This window comes from Plectropomus leopardus, chromosome 1 (genome assembly GCF_026936395.1).
Source record: "Plectropomus leopardus strain MGB_pleo_1.0 chromosome 1, ASM2693639v1, whole genome shotgun sequence".
NCBI classification, from domain to species: Eukaryota; Metazoa; Chordata; class Actinopteri; order Perciformes; family Serranidae; genus Plectropomus; species Plectropomus leopardus.
The window spans coordinates 21,927,476-21,948,822 of NC_142176.1; the positions used below are offsets into that span (position 1 = coordinate 21,927,476).

The 21,347-nt window shown below is 40.1% G+C and overlaps 1 protein-coding gene across 1 annotated transcript in view; it reads right to left on the minus strand.

The window, feature by feature from the left end:
• The window catches only part of LOC121942405 (uncharacterized), a 188,989-nt gene that overhangs the window by 101,733 nt on the left and 65,909 nt on the right, over positions 1-21,347 (minus strand). Inside the window, exon 5 of the mRNA XM_088077715.1 lies at positions 8,080-8,205. Coding sequence (XP_087933841.1) covers positions 8,186-8,205 — 20 coding nt within the window. The 3' untranslated portion in view covers positions 8,080-8,185. Of the gene's footprint in view, positions 8,206-21,347 lie in introns of the transcript that reaches the window.

The window sequence follows — 21,347 nt, forward strand, 5'->3', positions numbered from 1 at the left end:
TTTTTATGAATATCATAGATATTTTCATAAAAACAGCAGTTTCAGTGTCCTTTTTCCTTTGTCAAAGAGGTGGCATTAATATATAATTCATTTAACCATCTTAGAGAATATTGGAGCTAAAAGTTTCAAATGTCACGACAGCCGTTAAATGTGTTCCAGTGTTATTCAAGTCAAAAAGCAATTTTATTTTCCAAACATGTAGCTACATACAGAGTTGCCAGTATATATTCAAAGCTCAAATCTTTAACATTTGCACAACTTATCACTGACTTTGTGACTGCATCGCAGTGTAGCAGTGAAAACTTTAGAGATGCCATGACACTGAAACTGCATTTTACTGTAGACAAGAACTTGACAAATAAACAAAGACTATGTCTTTTAACACTTTGTGAATAGCGGAATGACTGCAATTGAGTTACCCACACACTAAAAAATATTTATATTCTTTATAAGGTAAACATACATTGTAAGTTTCTATCATGAATTGTCATCTATTATATGTTATACACACTCAAGACACCGGGCATCATAGCTCTGTAAACATATGAATAAAAGCCTGAATAGATATAAGAAATACTCAATATGTAGGTTTTTGTTGTATGTGTTGTTTTTGTCAACACATATTGTTAGTTCACGTGGTTATACAATATGATGTTTTATTGGTTTAATCTAGTTTATGTTATGCCACTCTGTTGAAAGACATGTTTACTCTGGGAGACCGGTTGCCTTGACAAATGGCTACATCCTGAATGAGCACTCATACAATGAACTGATTTGAATCAATGTCGACAACAGAAAAAAATAAAAAAAGAAATATAGAGACAGAGAGAAATATAAACCGAGTGCAAAAGTGAGGTGGATGAGGGGAGTGTAACGAGGCAGGGGTTGTCTGGAGCCCGTGGCCTGGGGCAGTGCATGGAGAGAGATGAGCTGGTGTGCACACTGCAGGGTATCGTCTGAGAATGGCTGGGCTCCTCTAACAACTACTGAGGCTAGGTTTGTAGCACAGTGGGTCACAACCTACAAGTGTCTGGCGTGTTTGTGTGTGTGTTTGAATTATGCATTTCAAAAAATAGTGTAGAAATGCGAGACAGTAGATAGGGGAACTAAACAAAGGGACGTCAGAAGGAAGGAGTAAAACACACGTAAGGTTTTGAATAAAAAAATTTGCAAACACACCTTCGCCAATGCTGTGTGCTCCAACGATCCATTCACTGTGAACTGTGGGGCAGATGTCTTCAGCCCTCCCAGTATCTTCAAACAGGCTCTTTGAACACATGGCAATATTTTCCCCTATGAAGCCGGTCTGGCTCTGCCCTCTGCCGAGGCCTCCCACCCACCCTTTTTATTTGTTCATTGTTGACTTGTGCAGCACTGTGACCTAACCATATGTATACCTGTGCTTCTCTTTATCTCCAGCCTCCCTGAGGAGAGCTCCTGTAAAGCCCTGCTGCCACTGTATAATGTCCAAATTTGAGGAGTTTTGTGTTTCTAAAGGGGCTATTATACTACGCTCATTATTTCTGACCTGATACTAGCCACAGCAGGCCCAGCACACTGCTTGAACTGGGTGTTCTAGTTCTTCCTAAACCTCAGCATTAAGTAGCCTCTTTGATCTCTCACCACTGTGACAAAGCAGCACCACCAGGCCTCCTAAATGAACCACTCAGAACTCAAGCAGCAGGCAACAACATCAAGTAGAGCTGCAGAGAAAATATGCAGATCCACTAGGAACGCACCATCATTTTAAAAAAAGGAAAAGATGAGAATACAGGGTCCTCAGTATAATTAACTACAATGAGCTGGAGGCAGATGTGTGACTCCAGAACATAAAAGAAAAGATTACTGCCAGTATTTTCCACAAATTGCTCTGAAAATTAGGAGTTTACTCAATAGAAGCAGAACATTTCATCTGTTAAAGGTTATTTGTTATCTCCAGGCACCCAGAAAGTACTTCAATTGTCTTGATCTTCACAGGTTTCAGCGCCAATCATTAGCATGCTAATCACAGATGATTTTCCAGACCTACAATGAAGGAAGAAGCACATGGAAAGTCGGTGTCATCCCGGACTCCTAAAAGATCTCTCATTGTATTTGAGGAAAAATAAGCTTTTTGAACTAAATTACAATACCCCCTTCAAATCGGGCCTGCAAAAAGCATCCTGGAGAAGTGCAGGTGCTCCCTGAACTCACACAGGAGAGGCGAGCCCACAGGCCTGTTTTGTGATGCCATAATTCATCACAGGCACCTTGTAATAAGCCCTCCAATTACAGACACAGAGTTGAATTTAGCCGGCACATTTGCTGCAAAACATTCCCTTTGTCTTTCTTGTCTCTAAGCAATAAAGCGAATAAACCGTGTGACTCAACTTCTTCAACTTCAACAATGTTTGTAAGAGTGTAGGCACTGTTTTGAAAGGTCCTGAGGAACACTGCTTTTGAATGAAATCTCAACTGATTAAACAAACACATGGCTGATTTGAAAGAATGTATAAGGCACTGCGGTTCTAAGGAAGCAAACATCCCATTAATTCTCTCTCTACAATCTCTCCTGTGTGCACTTATGTGGCATATCTATATTAAAAATCTAATTTAATAAGACAGGCTTTAACAGCGGCAACTGCATTGAATCTCAGTGGAATTTTACCGAGACCTTATGAAGCATCACAATAATGTTTACAACATATCTGAAAATCATTGAAATTACTATAAACAGTGAGTCATATTTTATATTAAAAGAATACAGGACGGTGCAGTCTATGTGCACTGAACAAAATAAGCCAAAAGCAGCTAAAAATTAGAGATTCACCAATTTATTGGCTGAAAATAGGTATCAGACGATATTCGCCTTTTTGACTGTAATCAGCCGATCGGCAAATAAGATGACACTCACCGATGGCTGTGGTGAATGTTTATCTGTTGTGCTACATCAGTTTTGCACAGGCTAAATAGCAGGACTAGAGGCTAAGGACCACAAGCTTACATTAATGAGCAAGTACAAGAGGATACAATGTGATCTCACTATGGTGTGTTGAGATTACTAGCAGTCAGCGTTGCAACAGAAAACATGTTCTGGATGAACAGAAATCTTTGCATTGAGGAGGAAAGGACACAGTTAAATTCGCCCATGTCCAACCACAAGAAGCACCCTATTTTTTCCCCAAATAATGCTACATTGTGAAAAACAAATCTGAATAAAAGTAGGCAGAGAGCCTGTTGACATTAGCAGTTAGCAGCCAGTGGCTGCAAGTAACTGTTCATGGATGCTGCATCATGTTACATTGAGATGTGTTCAAGATTTAGTCAGTGAAAATGAGTATTAGGCAAAAGTAAATTATTACGTTCCCATAATGTGTGAAATGTGATCTTGTGAAATGCAGCTTTTGGAAAGAAACTTGAATAAATATAGTTGTTTTCTTGGGCTGCCCCTCAAAATTTGGAGGCTGGAATCATCCATCAGAGACTCTCAGTTGACTGAGATCTTTTTGTGCGGTGTACTTTGGGGACGTTTTGCTGATTGAGATTTTGCTGTGGAGTGAGTGCTTTTGACTTTCATGCTACTCTTTGCAGCTGCAGACACGCAGACAACAGCACAGACAGGGGGAGAAAGACCGTATGGTAAGATGAAATGGTGAATTTACAGCTCACAGCAAGTTAATGATATAAAGTCTCTAGCTTTTGTTGAAAACTAGTCTCTAAAAATGTTAAGACATTTAAAACCCATCGTTAGCACTGTTAAGATTGTTTACTATATGACGTGAATGCTGCTGTCCCACTGAACGTCCTGTGGAGTCACGCTAAACTTTCTATGGAAAAACAAATGAATCTATGAATATTCATATTGAAAATCTGAATCTGCATCAAATCTGATTCGACTGGCATAACTGAGTCAGGCAAAGCCCTATTGTATTAACGGCAATATGAAATAAATATTAGAAAAAGAATTGACTGATTGAAAGAATGATATATTATATACACTACATTAAAAAGGGTTTTGAAGCAGTTTTTTGATGGTTTTAATGCGAAAGGTTATACCAAACCTACAACATCGCTTATATCATCACCATCTCAGTTACTTCTTCTCCCCACCAGATCGTCTAGGCTAAATGCCAGAGGTCACTCTTCTCATTCAGCAACAAATCAAAATGATAATGACTCCTTATTAGAAATTCTATCTAGAAGTGCACACAGGAAACATCAAAAGGTGCTGACAGGGTGGCTGGGGGCAACGATGAGGCTCAGTGATAATCCACATCAAAGCAGAGGCCGAGGGTGTGGGGACATCCATCAGGGAGCTAGGACTGTAACACATGTGCAGCAAAAATAAATACAGGCAGACAGAAATTCTCAATCTACAATTGGGATAATTCACTGCTCTGAAATTGAAATGTATTATTGGCAACCATTCCCAAAAGGAAAAGGCACTTTTTGGGGGGCTGATGAGCCCAGTTGAAGGCAAGCCAGTGCAGATGGGATGATGTAGTTTGGTAAATTATAAATGATAGCCCCACGGTAAAATGACATAAAGGAAATAATAAAATAAAACATCTAGTGGAGCCATGATGAACGTACACTGGAAATGTGCACTTCAGTAAACAATCAGCCAATGTCAATTATATGAAATTGGGCTGGCTATGGAGCATTTCTATTCCGGCACTGGCACAGTCAACCTTTTAATGACAGGCTGTTAGGTAAAAGCTATACGTCTGTTGGCCCCCAGTTTGAGTTCCCGACAAACCCTTTTTACACAGACCTACTACAGAGTGGCAACACTGGCTCACAGCTACCTGAGAGCGGCCTGTTTTACTGGGAGTCTGACAAACCCCTAACTGTATCCAGAGATTGATGGAGATCACAGTGTCAGTACCTCAGGGGTGGAGGACAATGGCACAGACCTGTCTTCCCTCTGTTCTGCCTCCCTTTCAGTCCAGCTTTGCCCCCCTGACAACTGTAGTTCAGGCACAAGACAGTCTAGTATATGGCCCATTCACAGTACAAGTCAAAGAGCTAAGAACTCAGAAAATAGTTCTGACCACCTTCATCGACCAATAACCTCACCTGGCCACCAGTATGGACTGCGACCACAAAACTGGAGCAGCAATGCAGTAAGACAACAGTATGGCAAAGCCTGTCTCAGGGTGTCAGCAACTCTCCGCATCCTGGACCCTCAACTATTGAGGGCTGTGACACACCATGCCAAAGGTTGTTGCTGAATGCCGGCCCATCATTGAGCATCTGTTGGCCTATTTTTTGCAGCGTGTCCCACATCATTGGCACTATTTACTATACTATACAATGTTGGCTCTTTTTTGGCCAATTTGAGTTAAGAGGGCGTGATGTATAAACAAACTTGTTCTATTAGGGAAGATATTTTTTTTAGCCGTTGAACTCTTAAGCAGAATCAGTTTGTAATTGTTTGTGTTCTTGTTTAGTAGTGCAGGATAATATCTATATACATCTGGATTCTTTCAACATTGGATTGTGCTGTTGACGTGTTAACCGGCTAACCAGTTTCCATCCTATCGATCTTCCAATTTCCCTTTATGAATGATGAATACAGATTACCGCCGCCTGCTGGTATGAAGAGTTATTTCCTCTTCTCCAGGTGCAGATCGAATGTGGTAGCTGGCAGTTGGCAGTCGGTCTTTACAGTGTGTTCAACTTTTTGGCTGAGACACATGCGACACGAGGCAACGCAGCAGTTGGCCTTCTTTACCACTGGTTCTTTGATATCGGTTTGGTGTTTCTGGGCCTTAACAGTGATGTTGCATTCTAGCTCTGATCAGCATGTAAAACTGCATGAGCAATTACATATGTTTTCGTTTTTGTTAGCAGTGGAAAAGGTGTTGATGAGTGGAATTAATTAAAAGCCTATACATAAATAAGAACCAATCTTTTAGTACAAATAACTCGATATATCTACATGTTGAAACTTGAAAATATATTACTTTTTTTTTGATGATGATGATAATGATTATGATTAGGGGTAGTAATTTCCATGATAGTCATTACTAGTCATTATTTTGTATAATCCCACTGGTATTGCTCACACAATGTACACCAAAGGATTAGGCAGCAGGACTGCTGACTACTGATTTTCTCACATCCACAGGGGCATAAAATTTGCTTAAGACTGCACTTGGCTACCACGACTCCCACACTCTCCTTTCATTACACAAAACCATCCATTTTCCAATTATGGAGTGATATAATTATATTACACTTTAACAACTGAGATTTCATCCACACGTGGATTTGACAGCATTATACTGTAAAGTCAGCACAACATCAAAATTGCTCTGACGGGTAATAAAGAAATGCATACTTTATTAAAGTTTCATTTAATTAGGTTTTCCATGAACTTTTGATTAAAAACAGGAGAAAAGATGAAGCTATGCTTCTTAGAGTTAGGTAATGACTTTTTAAATGTATTCTTATGACAGGTTTGACTGACCAGACAACATGGACAATGCTAAGGCTTATACACATCACCATAACTGTTGTGAAAAGTACTATAAAATTTAAAAACAGGTTTAAAGCCTCTGTCAAAACTGAATTCACATTAAATCTTTCTTCATGTAGTTTGCACTGCAACAGTCTGTAGCCTCTAATATTATACCAGATCAAAGTCAGCCACAATGCAAATGCAGTTGTGTTTTTAGAATAACAGTCCATTTGTTGCAACTTCAACTGTTTGTAAGTTTCCAGGCTCCAAATGCTTCTGTTGTTGCTAAAAACCCTCTCTAATGAAAATCTTTTTAAGCATGTCCCTATGATGTTGTTTTTTTAATATACTACAAGTCATACTAAAAGCGAAATAAGCATTCAACAACATGGCTAAGCACTACCGTGCACCAATGACAGTCTCAAAAACGTGGACAGATACGTGGTTTCATGTGTCACAAACCAAAGGAGGGGCTTTTTATGTTAAGCACAATGCTACAGCAAAATGAGGGGCATGAGAGGAGAAGCCAAGTGTAGCTACGTATTGATATTTTCGCAAGCTAAAATAACTGCGCTGCACAAAAAACCCCACAAACACCAGCTAACATATGACTTTTGTATTTTATGGGAAAGGTTACTATCAGCATTCACTCCCAGGACAAATGTCTCTGCAGTAGTAACGGGTATGTAAAGGCTCCAGCTTCAATTGCCTTCAACCAGCAGTGATGGAAATTAAGCACCTGGATAGACACGCTATTTCTAGCACGTTTGCTGACAGGATGCAATGACAGGCCACCACAAAATACTGTCCATTTCATTCCAAGCCCTCGAACATTCTTCACAATCAGTCAGCACTGAGTTTGACAAAGCGACTAAATAATTCTAAAAATTAAAGTAACCAACATAACATGTTCACTGGTCTCCATGCTGCTATTTACTGAATGTTAATCAACCTGTTTTACAGCCCATCCATGATGTCGAATGTGACACGCCAATAAGAAAAACATCAGCAATTTTTAAAATAATTTTTCCTAGTTTAAAAAACCTACACACATACTCTATTTTTTGTGAGAAAAGGGTATAAGTTTCATTTTCACTTCAACTTATCAGAGCTGGCAATCAGTAACAAGGCTTATTCAAAATTAGTAACACATTATTAGCTATTTGAAAACATAGTCAAGCTGAAGGCCCATGTTAGCTATCACTGTTATGTTTCCAACGCTGTAGAAAGCAATGAGTAGAGCCAAAGGTAAGCAGCTGTGCTCCAGTTACAAGTGAACAGCTTTAATGTGGACTAGTTTGCATATTAAGAAAACTGGGCAGACTAAATGTGGCAAAGGTGTAAAGTTGCATCCGAGCCATTTTAAGGGGTGAGGGTATTACTTCACGAAAAAAACTTCTAAATGTGTAATTTGATGAACAGATGTTAGAGGTTTAATCAATGCCTGGAGAGCAACTGTAACAGTGCATGCAAGTCATACAAGGAAATTTTACACTGGGTCAAAATTGTAATACCTAACCTAATACTTTGTCAAACAACAGAGGACGGTATTTGCTTTTGTGTCGTTTCAGGACATTTCTGAGTCTGATTACGTTTTGTGCATGCAGAAAAAAAAGAGGTCTGATAGAGTTTGCCCAGCATGAGGAGTTTTTATTAAAGTTTGATTGTGAGAAAATATACTTACAAATTGTAAAAACCTGTAAGACATCATGAAACCAGCAAAAAAAAGAGCTTCCCCCTCTATCCCCTGCTCTGTGTACCTGCAAAAAAAAAGCAGAAGAAATCAAGTAAAGGCCTCCTGCTAGCAAACTCACATATTTCTTATACCATATCCTCCCCTCTCAACCTTACTAACCCCACCCTACACCTACATTCCCCATTCTTAGACACAACTGGGGAATTTCAATCCTACTTCATATCCTAGAACAAATTCCTTTCCTGATTACTGATGCATTTCAAAGCAGGCATCATTATATTTTCAGACAATTTTCTTTTAAAAATGTACTGAAAACCTTTATGCTGGTTCCCAAGGGCCCCCTTCTCCTCCTCTGTTATGCTCTTATTAGTCTGTCTCTCCTACTGCCTGCTGGGGGATCCACATTGTTATTCATTTTGTGTCTCTCTGACCTCTGGAATACATTTGGCCTATCCCTTGTTCTTTACATTACATTGGAGACAAGCAGCTACTGTCTGGTGCTGCTATTAAAACATAAACACCATTAAATAAAAATGTGCAACTGTGATGCCTGTGAAAAGAGAAAGGGAGAGAGAAAAAAAGACTTTCTACTGATAGTCCAGTGTAAATGAACTGGATAGAATTCTGTAATATATTCTGTAATATCAGAAAGAAAGCTGTCACGACTTCCACCAATTCTTATATTGCAACGACAGAACAAGTTGCCACAGGAAAGAGGTGAATCTGTGATAAACTGTAATGCAGTCAACAACTTCTCTAAATACACTTCAGTCCCACTGGTTACAATGGAAAATATGGTCCTGATTTACAAGATGGAGCTAAGAAAGTCTTTGACCAGTGTGTGTTAAGGTAGGTAATGCATAATGCATATTTTACGTACATACCTTACATACATACATACATACATACGTACATACACACACACACACACACACACACACACACAATCATATGTATATATGTATGTGTGTGTGTGTGTGTGTGTGTGTGTGTGTGTGTGTGTGTGTGTATGCTTAGAAGTGGTGAATTTACATCTCAGATGAACTTAATATGATAGTCTCTTTATGTTTTGAGATCTAGTGCTGGTAAAACAATTCTAATCCATTGTTAACAAAGTTAGCATACATTAGCTCTGAGGGCCAACTTGGCTTGTTTTCTAAATTACATAAACAACAGAAACTACAGAAACAGCATCGCCAACACCTGAAACCTGTGTTACATGCTCCTTTTAACTAAAAACATTTTCACCAAAATATTCAGTTTGTTTGGCTAATCAAGTTTTTGTATGTAATGCTGTATATAACCTCTGACTCACACATCTCACAGACACACACAAACATCAGCATCACACTGGGGTAGTGTTCACCGAAAAGCTAATATTTACTTTCTGTTTATATCTGGTTTGGTCCATCACCTACAAAACAAAGTAAAACTTGGAATTTCCTCACTATCTACACATTTACTTTGGCTTATTCACCTGGCCTGAGTCTGTCTGATGGAAAGACCTTTCTGCGGTTTCATACAGCAAGGGCGGTGAGGGAGGTCAGCGTCAATGACCCTCATAAGCTGACTAATTTCTTGTAAATGAGGAAAGGTAAAAGCCAAAGTCACTTCCTGTACACCATTGATTTCAAAATTTCAATTCCTGGTTTTCCTTGCAGAACCTTTCTTTTGAAGTGCTCTCAGCAAGGAAACAGAAGATGACGGCACCAACAGATGAGAGATGGAGGGAAACACGGAAATGCTTGCTGAAAGTTTTGACAGTTTCTTATTAAATAAGCACCAGGCGGAAAGGGGAACAAGGTATGTCATTATATAACATGTTTTCTTGGCCGTCTAAGTGTGCACTTTAACTTGTGACAAGCTAGTGTAAAAATAAGTACATCGCTGTTGTTTGTATAGCTGGTGCCGACATGTGTCATTCATTCATGTAAATAGTTTAAATAGTTTGTTTTTGTAAATATTTATATGGTGTACTGTTACACTGTCACGTGTAAGAGTTGATTTTATTTGTTTGTTTTGTATGTTTTCTCCAGCTCTTACGGTGGTTGAAAGGTGCTATGGTAAAGGTGACAGTAACGGAAAATAAAACACAGTGAAACCATCAGTACACCATTGGCCTGGGGTTTGCTACAGTGAGGACACTGGCGTCCCAGAAGGCTGCGTACTGAGCCCTCTTAACTACTCCCTCTCCATCCACGACTGCACTCCTGCTCCAACGCCATCATCAAGTTTGCAAATGACACAACTGCGGCGGACTTCATCAAAAACAACGATGAGTCAGCCTACAGGGAGAAGGTCGGGCACCTGACTGCTTGGTGCGCCAACAACAACCTGGCCCTCAACACCAAAAAAACCAAGGAACTCATCGTGGACTTCAGGAAGACCAGAGATGGGACACACTCTCCCATCCTTATCAACAGGGCAGAGGTTGAGTGTGTCTCCAGCTTCAAATTCCTGGGTGTTCACATCTCCGAGGATCTCACTTGGTCCCTCAACACCTTGACACTGATCAAGAAGGCTCATCAGCGTCTCTTTTTCCTGAGGAGACTGAGGAAAGCCCGCCTGTCTCCTCAAAACCTGGTGAACTTCTACAGGTGTGCCATAAAAAGCATCCTCATCACAGTGTGGTCTGGCAGCTGTACTGCTTCGGACCAGAAAGCACTGCAGAGGGTGGTGAAAACTGCCCAACGGATCACCGGTACATCACTCCCCTCCATAGAGACTCTGCATCACAAACAGTGTCTGAGGGAGGCAAGCAGCATCACCAAGGACCCCTCCCACCCCAACCACAGACTGTTTGTCCTCCTTCCCTCTGGGAGGTGCTACAGTAACCTTCATTCCAGGTCAAGCAGTAACAGGAACAGCTTCTTCCCATCAGCTGTCATCTTACTGAATTCTGTATACCGGTGACATATATATATCTATATTTCACTCATACCCTGTGCATATAGCTTCTGTACTATACTTTTGTGTTTATTAGCACTCTGGTTAGATGCCAGCATTGTATTGTACTTGTACTGTGCAATGACAATAAATTTGAATCTAATCTAATCTAATCTGTGAGACTCAAATACAGTAAATGAGGGAGCTGCAAAACCAAAAACAATGATCTGCATATAGGTTAACATTTAGTGTGTTTGGTGGTGGCACTGGTAATCCTTTATGATCTAAAGGAATAATTTGATTTGACAGTAAATATAAAAAAAATACATAATAATTTAAATTTGCCTGACTGCAAATCTATCCAGGTTTAAGCTGGAATGTTCTTTAAAGAATAGTGTAAGTGAGTTAGTGAGTGAGTGAGTGTCTAATTGAAGGATTTACTGACAAAATAAATGGGCTGAGGGAGAGGGAGATGGACAGAGTAGGGAGGGAGGGGCTTTTATTGCAGGAGTCTTTAATGTAAACCCTGAGTGGCTGGTCTGGCTAGGAAGCCTTGCAAAGAACTGCTGGAGTTGATGAGGTAGTCCGGCTGAATGATATACATCGCCGGCCACAGGCGAGAGCTGTCCATTAGTTACAGGGGTTCCTGTAATGCCCAGCTCCAGTACATTATTTCCAAATGCATCAGTCAGCGTCGTGCAGCACAGATAAATTCTAATGCTTAAGATCTGTAATGCATACTCTCACCTCTGCTATATTACGCTGCAGGTTAGGAGGGCAGGAAGAGAGAGGGGGGAAAAATGTAATTTATTTTTCACTGCAGCCAGTATTCTTCCCATTAGCTTCAAACGTGAGATAAGTTATGGACTTTAACGAGCGCCTTTAGCCACCAGAGCACGCTGCACACAAGACTGCAGGCAGAAGAGGTGGGCTTAGGGCTAAGGGAGGAGAGACTGGCAATCTGGATGTATGGCGCTAATGACCCAACAAAAGTACCTTTGTGTCCTCGGTGAGATCAGAATGTAGTTATTACAGAAGTATTATTAAAGAGCATTTCATCTCCAAAACCATTAAAATCTTACAATGCCTTATTTGTGTTTACCATATCTGCATGAACATAACAAAAACTTCATTTGGCTTAGTTACACTCATAACAGCCTGCTGTCAATTGTAAACAATCTTAAACTGTGCCGATATGCAACTAAAGCACAAAAGGAGTCAACACTGCAAATGGACCTCTACAAAGAGGAGGACCCAAAGTGGGTGGCTGCCTGAGGGAAGCAACCCTTCACCTCTTCCATTCAGATTACTTTTTTGGAGCATGTCGAGGAAGCTTTGGCTCATCCCCACCACACTCACATTTCTACCTTTGCAAATCAAATGTCACGGCTGGAAAAAACAGAGCCGTCCTGACCTTTTAAAGAGCTCTGGGATCACTTCATGTCTTTCTGAGAGCTGAGATATGCCAGAGCAGGAGTTCGGTATAGGAACAGTCCTCCTATAGCTAGTACTGCCATATTATGCTAGAAAAGGTCATACATATCTTAATGTTCTAGAATGTGTGCTGCTGTTTATTAAATTAGCAACTAAACCTGTGAGGCTGTTTCTCAAAAACTCTTGCCAAAGTCTTGTAGTTTTTTCACAGGTCATACATGGGTTCCTGTCTGTAACAAACTGAGTTTGTTATTGATCATTTAACACACCAAGGACCAAAACAGAAACATTAGGGCTACATGAAATTAGCTGGAATGACACTCCAAACTATTTTGCACATTTTGGTTTCCTGACTGTAGCAGTATATTGTTACTAAGCCAATTTCTAAAAACAACTAATTTTATAAATAACATTACGCAAGTTATCACTCAGCTTTACACAATGATCATGATCCAGAACTCAAGTAAACTAAAGAATGAGAATATGTGTGTGGCAGCTGCTGACGACAGTAGGCTCTCCAAACTTCCCTCCCTTTCTTTTTTTAATCTTGTGTGTGTGTTCGATTTTTTAAAATTATTTTGTGTCCTCTCTCAACATTCGGACCGCAGTGCAGGGCATAACTCTTCATGGGTTCTTTTTTCCCTTAGCAGCAATCACATGTTGGATAACTGATCTGTCGATCCGTTCAGTGCTGACCTGATCTGATTGATAGATGAGAGGAGCAGTTGCTAGGCAATTAATGCAGACTTTTAGACCAAGCGCAAATAACAGTTAAGCTTCACTTTCACAGCGCCTGGCATTTTCCTGCTAAGTCTGCGCTCCCAGAGTACACTCTGCGCTCCGAGAGTGTGGTGCAACGAATAAACCAGCGGTACATATATTCCAGTAGCGCTCAACAAATATAAAATCCACGTTAAAATGTTTGTGGCCACCACAAATAAATGAAAGTATGAGTGATACTCACATGCCTAAGTGTTTTAAATAGTAATGGTTTGAGTGAAAATGTGCTTGCTTGGGAAGTAATGAGCAAACAGAATAAAACAGACTATTATACTGGATGAGTTATGTGAGAATTTGTAAACAGATGTTTTGATATAGTTTTGCTGTTGTTAAATGAGGCCTCCTCTTCTGTTCATCAAGTTTGTTTTTGGGGATGCATCAAAACTCTTACACTTCGACTAGCTACATGGACACATATCATCTCTATCCTCAATCTTTTTTCTCTTGATGTACCATCCTTGAGCTGTAACTCCAGATGTCCTGGAAAACATCTTAGTGTCAGTTATCGACATGTGACTAATTAGCTGTGTGCTTGTAAGATTTTCCCTCAGCTGCAGTGGGGAGAGCATTAAACATGCAAGATCGACGCCGTCTAAAGCCCAGCCATCATCTGCTGACATCTGATTCAAACTCCTGAAGTTGTTCAATCGCACACTGAAAAAAAAAATGATCCAACTCAATAATGTAACTTCACACACTTTTTCGTAAACAAATATTCTGAAAAATATTTTGGAAAATAAGAAGAAGAAAGATGGCTTTTTTATTTGCTGCTATTTCCTCTCAACCCCTAACTAGCTGCAGGTGAAACAGGAAAAGACAGCAATTCTATGCACAAGTGCCATGTTGTCTCATCTTACATCACATCATGCGCCAGCTCTGTTTATCCCTGCAGAATTGCTGGGCTTTTAATGCAGATAAATTATGAAGTGACTACAAGGCTCTTAATTACCCCATACACCCAGTCTGAATAATGCAGGATTCTGCTAACAACCATGTTAGTGCTTATTGCATGCAATAGTTAACATAAGTGCTTCACACAGCCCTGGGCTCCAGAGGACTGGTGTATATTTCAGGATTAAAACTCATTAGTGACACACTCATGTGTCTGCATGTGTGCGTACAACGATGGGTGTGCTTCCACTGACTACAGCATGTGGCGCTTGCTAAACGCAACCATTCAGGAAAGAGACATGTTGCAGTGGACATGTTTACCCTCTGGCACTTGTCTCTGGTTCATCAGGCGTGAGAGGGCAGGGGGCTTTGGAAGCAGAACGCAGTGAGGCAGAAGACTTACACAAATACACAGACTCATGAGCATACCTGCACAGCAAGGACTGCCACTTAGAATGTAAAAATATAATTATGCTGCCAGGACAGTGAATTTATGTGCTATACAATGATAGACATGAGACAATGTTAGATACACAAAGCCTGGTCTTCATGTTGACAAAGCAAAGTCTTGCTAAGCTGCTGGTTCATGCACAAGCGGATGAACTGTTTGGTTTCTAAAAAGCAGCGATTTCAAAGTTGAAGTTGGCTTTACTCAACTTAAAACACCCCCACATTCATGTCTAGTTTGTTTCTTCATTTGTCCTGACACAGCATTCCTCCCAGTTGAGAGGTAACAACTGGGCAGGAGTATTCTGCAGGAAACATGCAGAATATGTCATGCTCTAGTCGTAGCATGATTCGAAATAATCAGTATGAGACCCTCAGTTGACTGAGATAGCTTCAAGTCGAGAAGTTTCCTGTGCAGCGTGCTTCTGGGGACGTTTTTGGTCGTCCGATTTTGCTGTGGAGTGAGTGCTCTTGACTTTAATGCTACTCATCGATAAACGGAAATGCAGACAGCGGCACAGAGGAAAAGAGAGAAGCCTTCTGCTCAGAAATGGTGAATTTACAGCTCACAGCATTTTATGATACAGTCTCTAGATTTTGTTTGATATCTAATTTCAGCAAAGAATGATGTTGCACATTTTCAATCTGTCATTAATGTCGTTAGCTTGTTTACTATATTACGCAAATGCTGCTGTCACAATGAACATACCGTGGAACATACTGAAACTTACAACTTTACACTGAATACAACACGAATCGCCGTATATTCTCTTGACCAGCTGAATCCAATCTGACTGGCATAACTCTGAGTCAGGTACAACTCTACCACAGTGCTGTGTCAGCACAAGAGAAAGGTCTGGAATCACAGATCATCTTTCCATTACAGGGGAAAAACCACTCTGGCATGTTTTTGTTTCTTTAAGCCAATCAAAATTGTCTTGAGTGTCACTAAGCCCAGGGTCCAGAGACAGGGCTCTGGAAAAATAGTGTCGGGGGTTAACTCGTTTTGGAATATTTGCACGTGGGAAGGAGAGCATTGTCATAAAAAAGGCCAGGCAAAAGAAAATGTTCCAAAAATTATTAACAGTGTTATGTCACTGTGGTTCAACTTTTCGTGTTGAAAAAGACAAACATACTTTGTAAATCAGGGCTATTGAGGTGACGCACGACTATACTTCAGCTCTGGAGGAGTTCACTTGACTCACTGAAACCTCAGAAGATTCGCTGGCTGTATGTGGCTCTTGCAGAACATTATTACGACAATATCACAAAGGCTTGTGTGAAGTGGAACGAATCAGTACATTAGTGAAGTCACTGTCGCATGCCACTGCCAGGATAAAAAAGATGGAGCAAATTAACTTCAACTTGCTGTATCAGAAACATCAAGCTCTTATCAAACGGAGTCTGGGCTTTTCCGAGGTGCATTCAAAAATTGTTTTTTTTTTTGTTTGTAGATCTTTGCATTCACCAAAACAACAAAGCAGGCATGCCTTATTCCACGCTCCAAATCTCCATCAAAACTTGCCATTTTTAGTGTGTAAGTTGGTAATTCAGATATTGTTTTTGTTGTTTCCAGTAGCAACGAGGATTTGTAATGGGTAACATGCAAATAGCAGAAGGATGAAGGATGGGAGGATGTTGGCCGAAATCAGAGGCCCAACGGCAGGCTTATAGTCACAGTCTTCCTCCGGTGAGTCAAACTAATTAAGCTCTGACCAGGTGACTGTAGGTGTTTCACAGCCACATCAGCTCATAGTAATGGAATGGTAGATATGGATTATGAAGGAATTCAGTTTAGTCCTCATCTCCATTCTGCTCCGTATCCAGTGTCAAGATGTTTATCTAGTCTCTTGGTGTCTCCAACAGCTCTCCACTGACAAAAACAGTCCACTGACCACAGCTGACAGAACAATTTGTCTGTTTCAGACAAAGAAAGACTCTGCTCCCTCTGGCACAGGATCTCTGTGTTGTCTGCTCCATCAATGAAGGTCCTCAGCTCTGTTGATGGTAAGCAGCAGCTTCGAAAAACAATTAAAAAAGCAAAGTTCCTCAACTGGGAAAGAACTGTTGGTTGGTTTGAGAAGTTTTTCACAAGTCCTTACCACAGATGGACTCTGAAAGGGGAATGGCCTCTGTGAGTTTGATGCCACAACAGAACAAGTAAACAGAAAAAAATGAGCGACAGCCTCTTGAGATCATGCAGCATGCCCAGTGCAGCGCTTTGAAAGCACACTGGCCTTTTCAAGAGTCGAGCCCATAATCTAAGAAAGACTAGTGATGTCCTCCTACCAAGGAAAGGTGCCCTCAAAAAGGATTATGTAACCATTGCAGATACAATAAAAAATACATTACAAAATATAATTTGAAATGTTGAGTTTAGAGGCATCTTCAGGTAGGAATAAAGAGCCCTGTGCCAATGCGATGTATTGGTTTGTTTTCTTTTCATTGTTCCAGTAGTCCAAAAAATATCTAGTTTCATAACTACTTTTTTTTAGTTATTATCATTATTATTACTATAATATGTGTGATCCTAGGATCTGATTGTGAGTGTTGCAGTCCAAATAGTAATTGTAGGATACCCTTGTGTCTGCAAAAACACCGAAGGTGCACTCATATAAAGCTACATGTGTTCGAAAAGAATTTCAATTTCAGTACAGTGTAGTCTTGAAAGCTTTAGCCGAGCTGACAGTGAAAGAAAAGTAAAGAGGATCGTGGAGTGCAATTAAAAGAGCAAGTGTCAGTGGGTCAGTGTAATGTATTCTCACTCTAACAGCCTCTTCTGTCAGGAAAAAGCACTGGATGATCTGGCAGATCCATTGGGGTCTCTTGTTTTTCGTTTTAACTGTAGGCTTACTCAAGTCCCTTAGCTGGGTCAAGAGTATACACTTCTCCTAGAGTTGCGCAATAACAATAACAATAATTCACCCTGACATAACAATGAATTATACACTCAAATACCTTTCAGTTTCCATTAGATCCTAAAATCTTACAACCAAAATAGCATGTATATTCAATGAGAGAATATTAACTATATCATCACACAGAGAAAGCGAAGGCTTTTTTAACACTGTGTGCTTTCACATAGGCTAGCTCCATTATTCATGGTTAGACTGTATTTATGGCTGGACCCATTTGCGTCTCTGTGATTTCAGATGCTGTTACCCAGAATGCTAAAACCTTCATGCTAGTACAACAAGATTGCCACTTTTATGGGAACATCTTGTGCTGAAATAAATCCTCACCTACTAATGAATGCTGATGGGTCAAGGGGTGCATTGAATGTGAAGGGAGCTTTCAGCGAGAGAAGCAATCTAGCCTCGCCTCTCATTCATGCCTTCCTTTTAAAACACAATCACTTTGTATCATCATATTTTAGACGCATGTTGTTATTACTATGCTCCAAACTTCAGCTAGCTCATGAATATCCAGGGTTATTATGAAGCCTGATCAACAAGAACAACAATACCACAGTGGTGACTTTCATCAAATATCATCATGCCATTTATGATTTGAAAGATTCAGCGATAAGAGTGATGATTCAGAGTAATAAATACAATTTAAAGACAGATTCTACTTTGTGCATATTTCACCCTCTAATGGGCTCACTATTGGTGCACTTTTACTGACAGCCTCAGCACCCTGAGGCCAAATCAGGTGGCAGCTCTATAAAACAATGGCACGCCCATTGTTCTGCTGCTTTTTTAAATCATCAACCAGCAAAACCTTCCTCACTTTTTAGTGTCACTGAGATCTCCCTCTATGACTATAAGACTGTCCTTTTGAAGCTCTCGGCCAAGCTCGTTCCTTTTGTGAAGGGAGGCAGCTGTGGCTAATAAGGCCAGTACCCCAAAAGAAATGACCAGCATGTCTGTGACTTAGTCCCTGTGTTTCCTCTGTATTGTCAACAACATATTGCACACTTCTTCTAACCGCTAGACTAGTGCCACTCAGGTTGCATCATAGTTATATCAGCTACAAGAAACTTATCATATACCTAATGGCCTTCACTGAAAAAGAACATGATCAACGTAAACTTTTATTCTACGACAACTGATACAACAGTATTTTATCTCAAAAGTATACACATCTTTCATTCACATGCAGTGTTTCCTCTACACTCATTTCTACACTCAAATCCTACCCGCCGCTCCTTCAAATGTCGTTTTTTTTTTGGTTGTTTTTTTTTTTTTAAATTGCAAATACATCACCGCCGCATCACAGCACAGTCCTGCACTGCGTTGGGTGTCGCGAGTGCTGAGGCAGATAACTGTCTTGCTCCGTATCTACTCTTTGGGGTAGATACCACCGCCCCCTCCCACCCCCCAACAGAACTAACTGGTGCCGACGTTAATTAGCTACTCGCATCCAGGCATCAGGTCGGAGAGTCAGAGGAGTGTCGGCTTGAAAAAAGCGTGCAACTTACCGGAGAAAAGGTAGACTTATTAGCTTAAGAAAACTTATAATAGATTTTATTAGTTAAATAAACATTCGCAAAATATTGATGGCCAGCTAAGGTTACGTAGCTTAAGTTGATTGGGCCCGGTGCCAACTCAACTCAGTGTCGCTAACGTGAGTAAACTAATTGATAGCATTAAGCGATATACACGCCATGATGTATTTTTACATTCAGCCTTTAAAAAGCGATTTTCATGCCAACCATTCAATAAAAAGGGGCATTATGCTGGGCATAAAACTAAAATCTGCAGTCAAGTGTCATTTGTTTACGCCGCCACGGCTCCCCGGAGAGCCTGCCCCCGCTGCTGAAAAAAATCCTAGAGGAAACACTGACATGGGTAAATATAAGAAAAAAAAATAGCTTCTCGGTATGGGAATTAATGTAAGAATGCTGCAAACTTAGTTTTCAACGTTCTAATTTTTAAAATTCTATTTTTTTCTTTTTTTTAGAAAAAGGACCCTCAGCCCTGCATACCTGAATAAATAATCCTGTTTTTTTTCTGAAGTGTGCATTTTATTTGATTCACAGTCCTTTCCTTAAAGGTCTTTCCTCCTGCCCATTATAATTTAATATGATGTTTCAAGTTGAATGAGGTATATTCTTATTTTTGACAGAAAATTTTAAAAATGAGAGAAAAAAGTATAAAACTTATTCAATAGATACAACAATAATTTTCATTTTGTTCATTCAAAATGAAATTATTTTATTAAGCCAAGGACACCATCAGTTCAAAGGGCATCACATCCATACAATGCAAGACCAAAAACTCCAAAATAGAAGTATGTTATTTTTGTTCCCATTGTACGCTAAAATGTTAGTAAGATGACGAAAAAAAGAAAGAAATAATTAACTACTTCCATAAGGTGACAGAAAAGCACAATGGCCCTGTTCATCTTTCAGAAAGTTGTAAAGCACAGTGTTTCTCTTTGGCTCTGCCCAACAGGCCAAAACTATTTCTGCAAGTTGCCCTGGATAGTTCCTGGATAGTTCCTTGCCCCTTGCCTTTTTTTTGAACGTTGGATAGCACCCCCTCAGTGTAGGTAAGATTCTCAGCTGATTGCTACTGCTACACTGTTTGACACTCCCATGACATCATCTTAAACACAATACTCGCCTAAACCTTTAATCAGCAACCAAACAGAGAGACATCTGCACGTTGTCAATTGTACAGCATAGAATACATAGCATACATTTACGGGCTGCTTTTTTAAAACTCTGTGTGAATTGCAATCATAATAAATGATAGCTTGGATATTTAAAAACGGCAGGTTTGAGCTTATTGTCACATGTTGGGCAAGTGACAATTAGTGATGATTCTCTCGGACCAATCAGTGATCTGCAGTGTTTTTACTCCAACTTTTAATAGCTCAGTTGCCTTGGAACCTCGACCAAGGTGGCTCCAAGAAAAGTACCAGGCACTACACGCAAGTTTTGCTAATGGAATGCAATGGAATAGCGGCATTAGACAACATCAGAAACAGCCTAAAAATTACCCCATGACATAATGATAAATACATTTTTAACTACAGTAAACCAAAGATACAGCATAAAATAGTTCAGGTAGGTCATGAGCACTCCACCGCCATACTGCCACTTGGTGCTATAGATGCCATTCAATCATACAGTATAACCGCCGCTTCCTGAGACATAATCAACGAACCTCAGCTTGATGTAGGTGTATCTTATTAGCAGCTTGTTTTCCCCACCTTGTAAATGTACAGTGGCAAAACAGCACCAGTGCTACCAACACAAATGTACCGCAACATGAGACAACATTAGCAACTTTAATGTTTTCTATTGTGTTATGCACAAAAGTTAGAGAGACCACCATAACGACAAAGGTTTGATTATTTCCCATTTTTCTGTTTGACATAGAAGCTGAAAGCTGCTTTGACTGGCAATGACTGTTTCATTTATCCCTCAAATTTATTTCTATGACTTCTTTGTCTTCAACCGACACAAAAAGTGTCAGTCTGTACCATATGCAAAGAAACCTGTTTCGCTGTCATATGATACTGTAATCTTATAATACCAAATATTACTAGTTTAATGTTTTAGTTAAAGGTAATATTGTGGGGTGACCTCTAGCTCGCTGAGTAGAGTGTGTGCCCCATGTGCCTGAGGCTTCTGCAGTGGCCCAGGTTCGAGTCTGGCCTGTGGCCCTGTGCTGAGTGTCAAACCACCTTCTCTCTCCCACCCTTCCTGTCTCTCTAACAGTGTCCTATAAAATAAAGGGAAAATGCCCCCAAAAAATAATCTTTAACAAAAAGTCGACATTGTGAGTGCTCTTTCATAGGAGCACTGACTTTTTC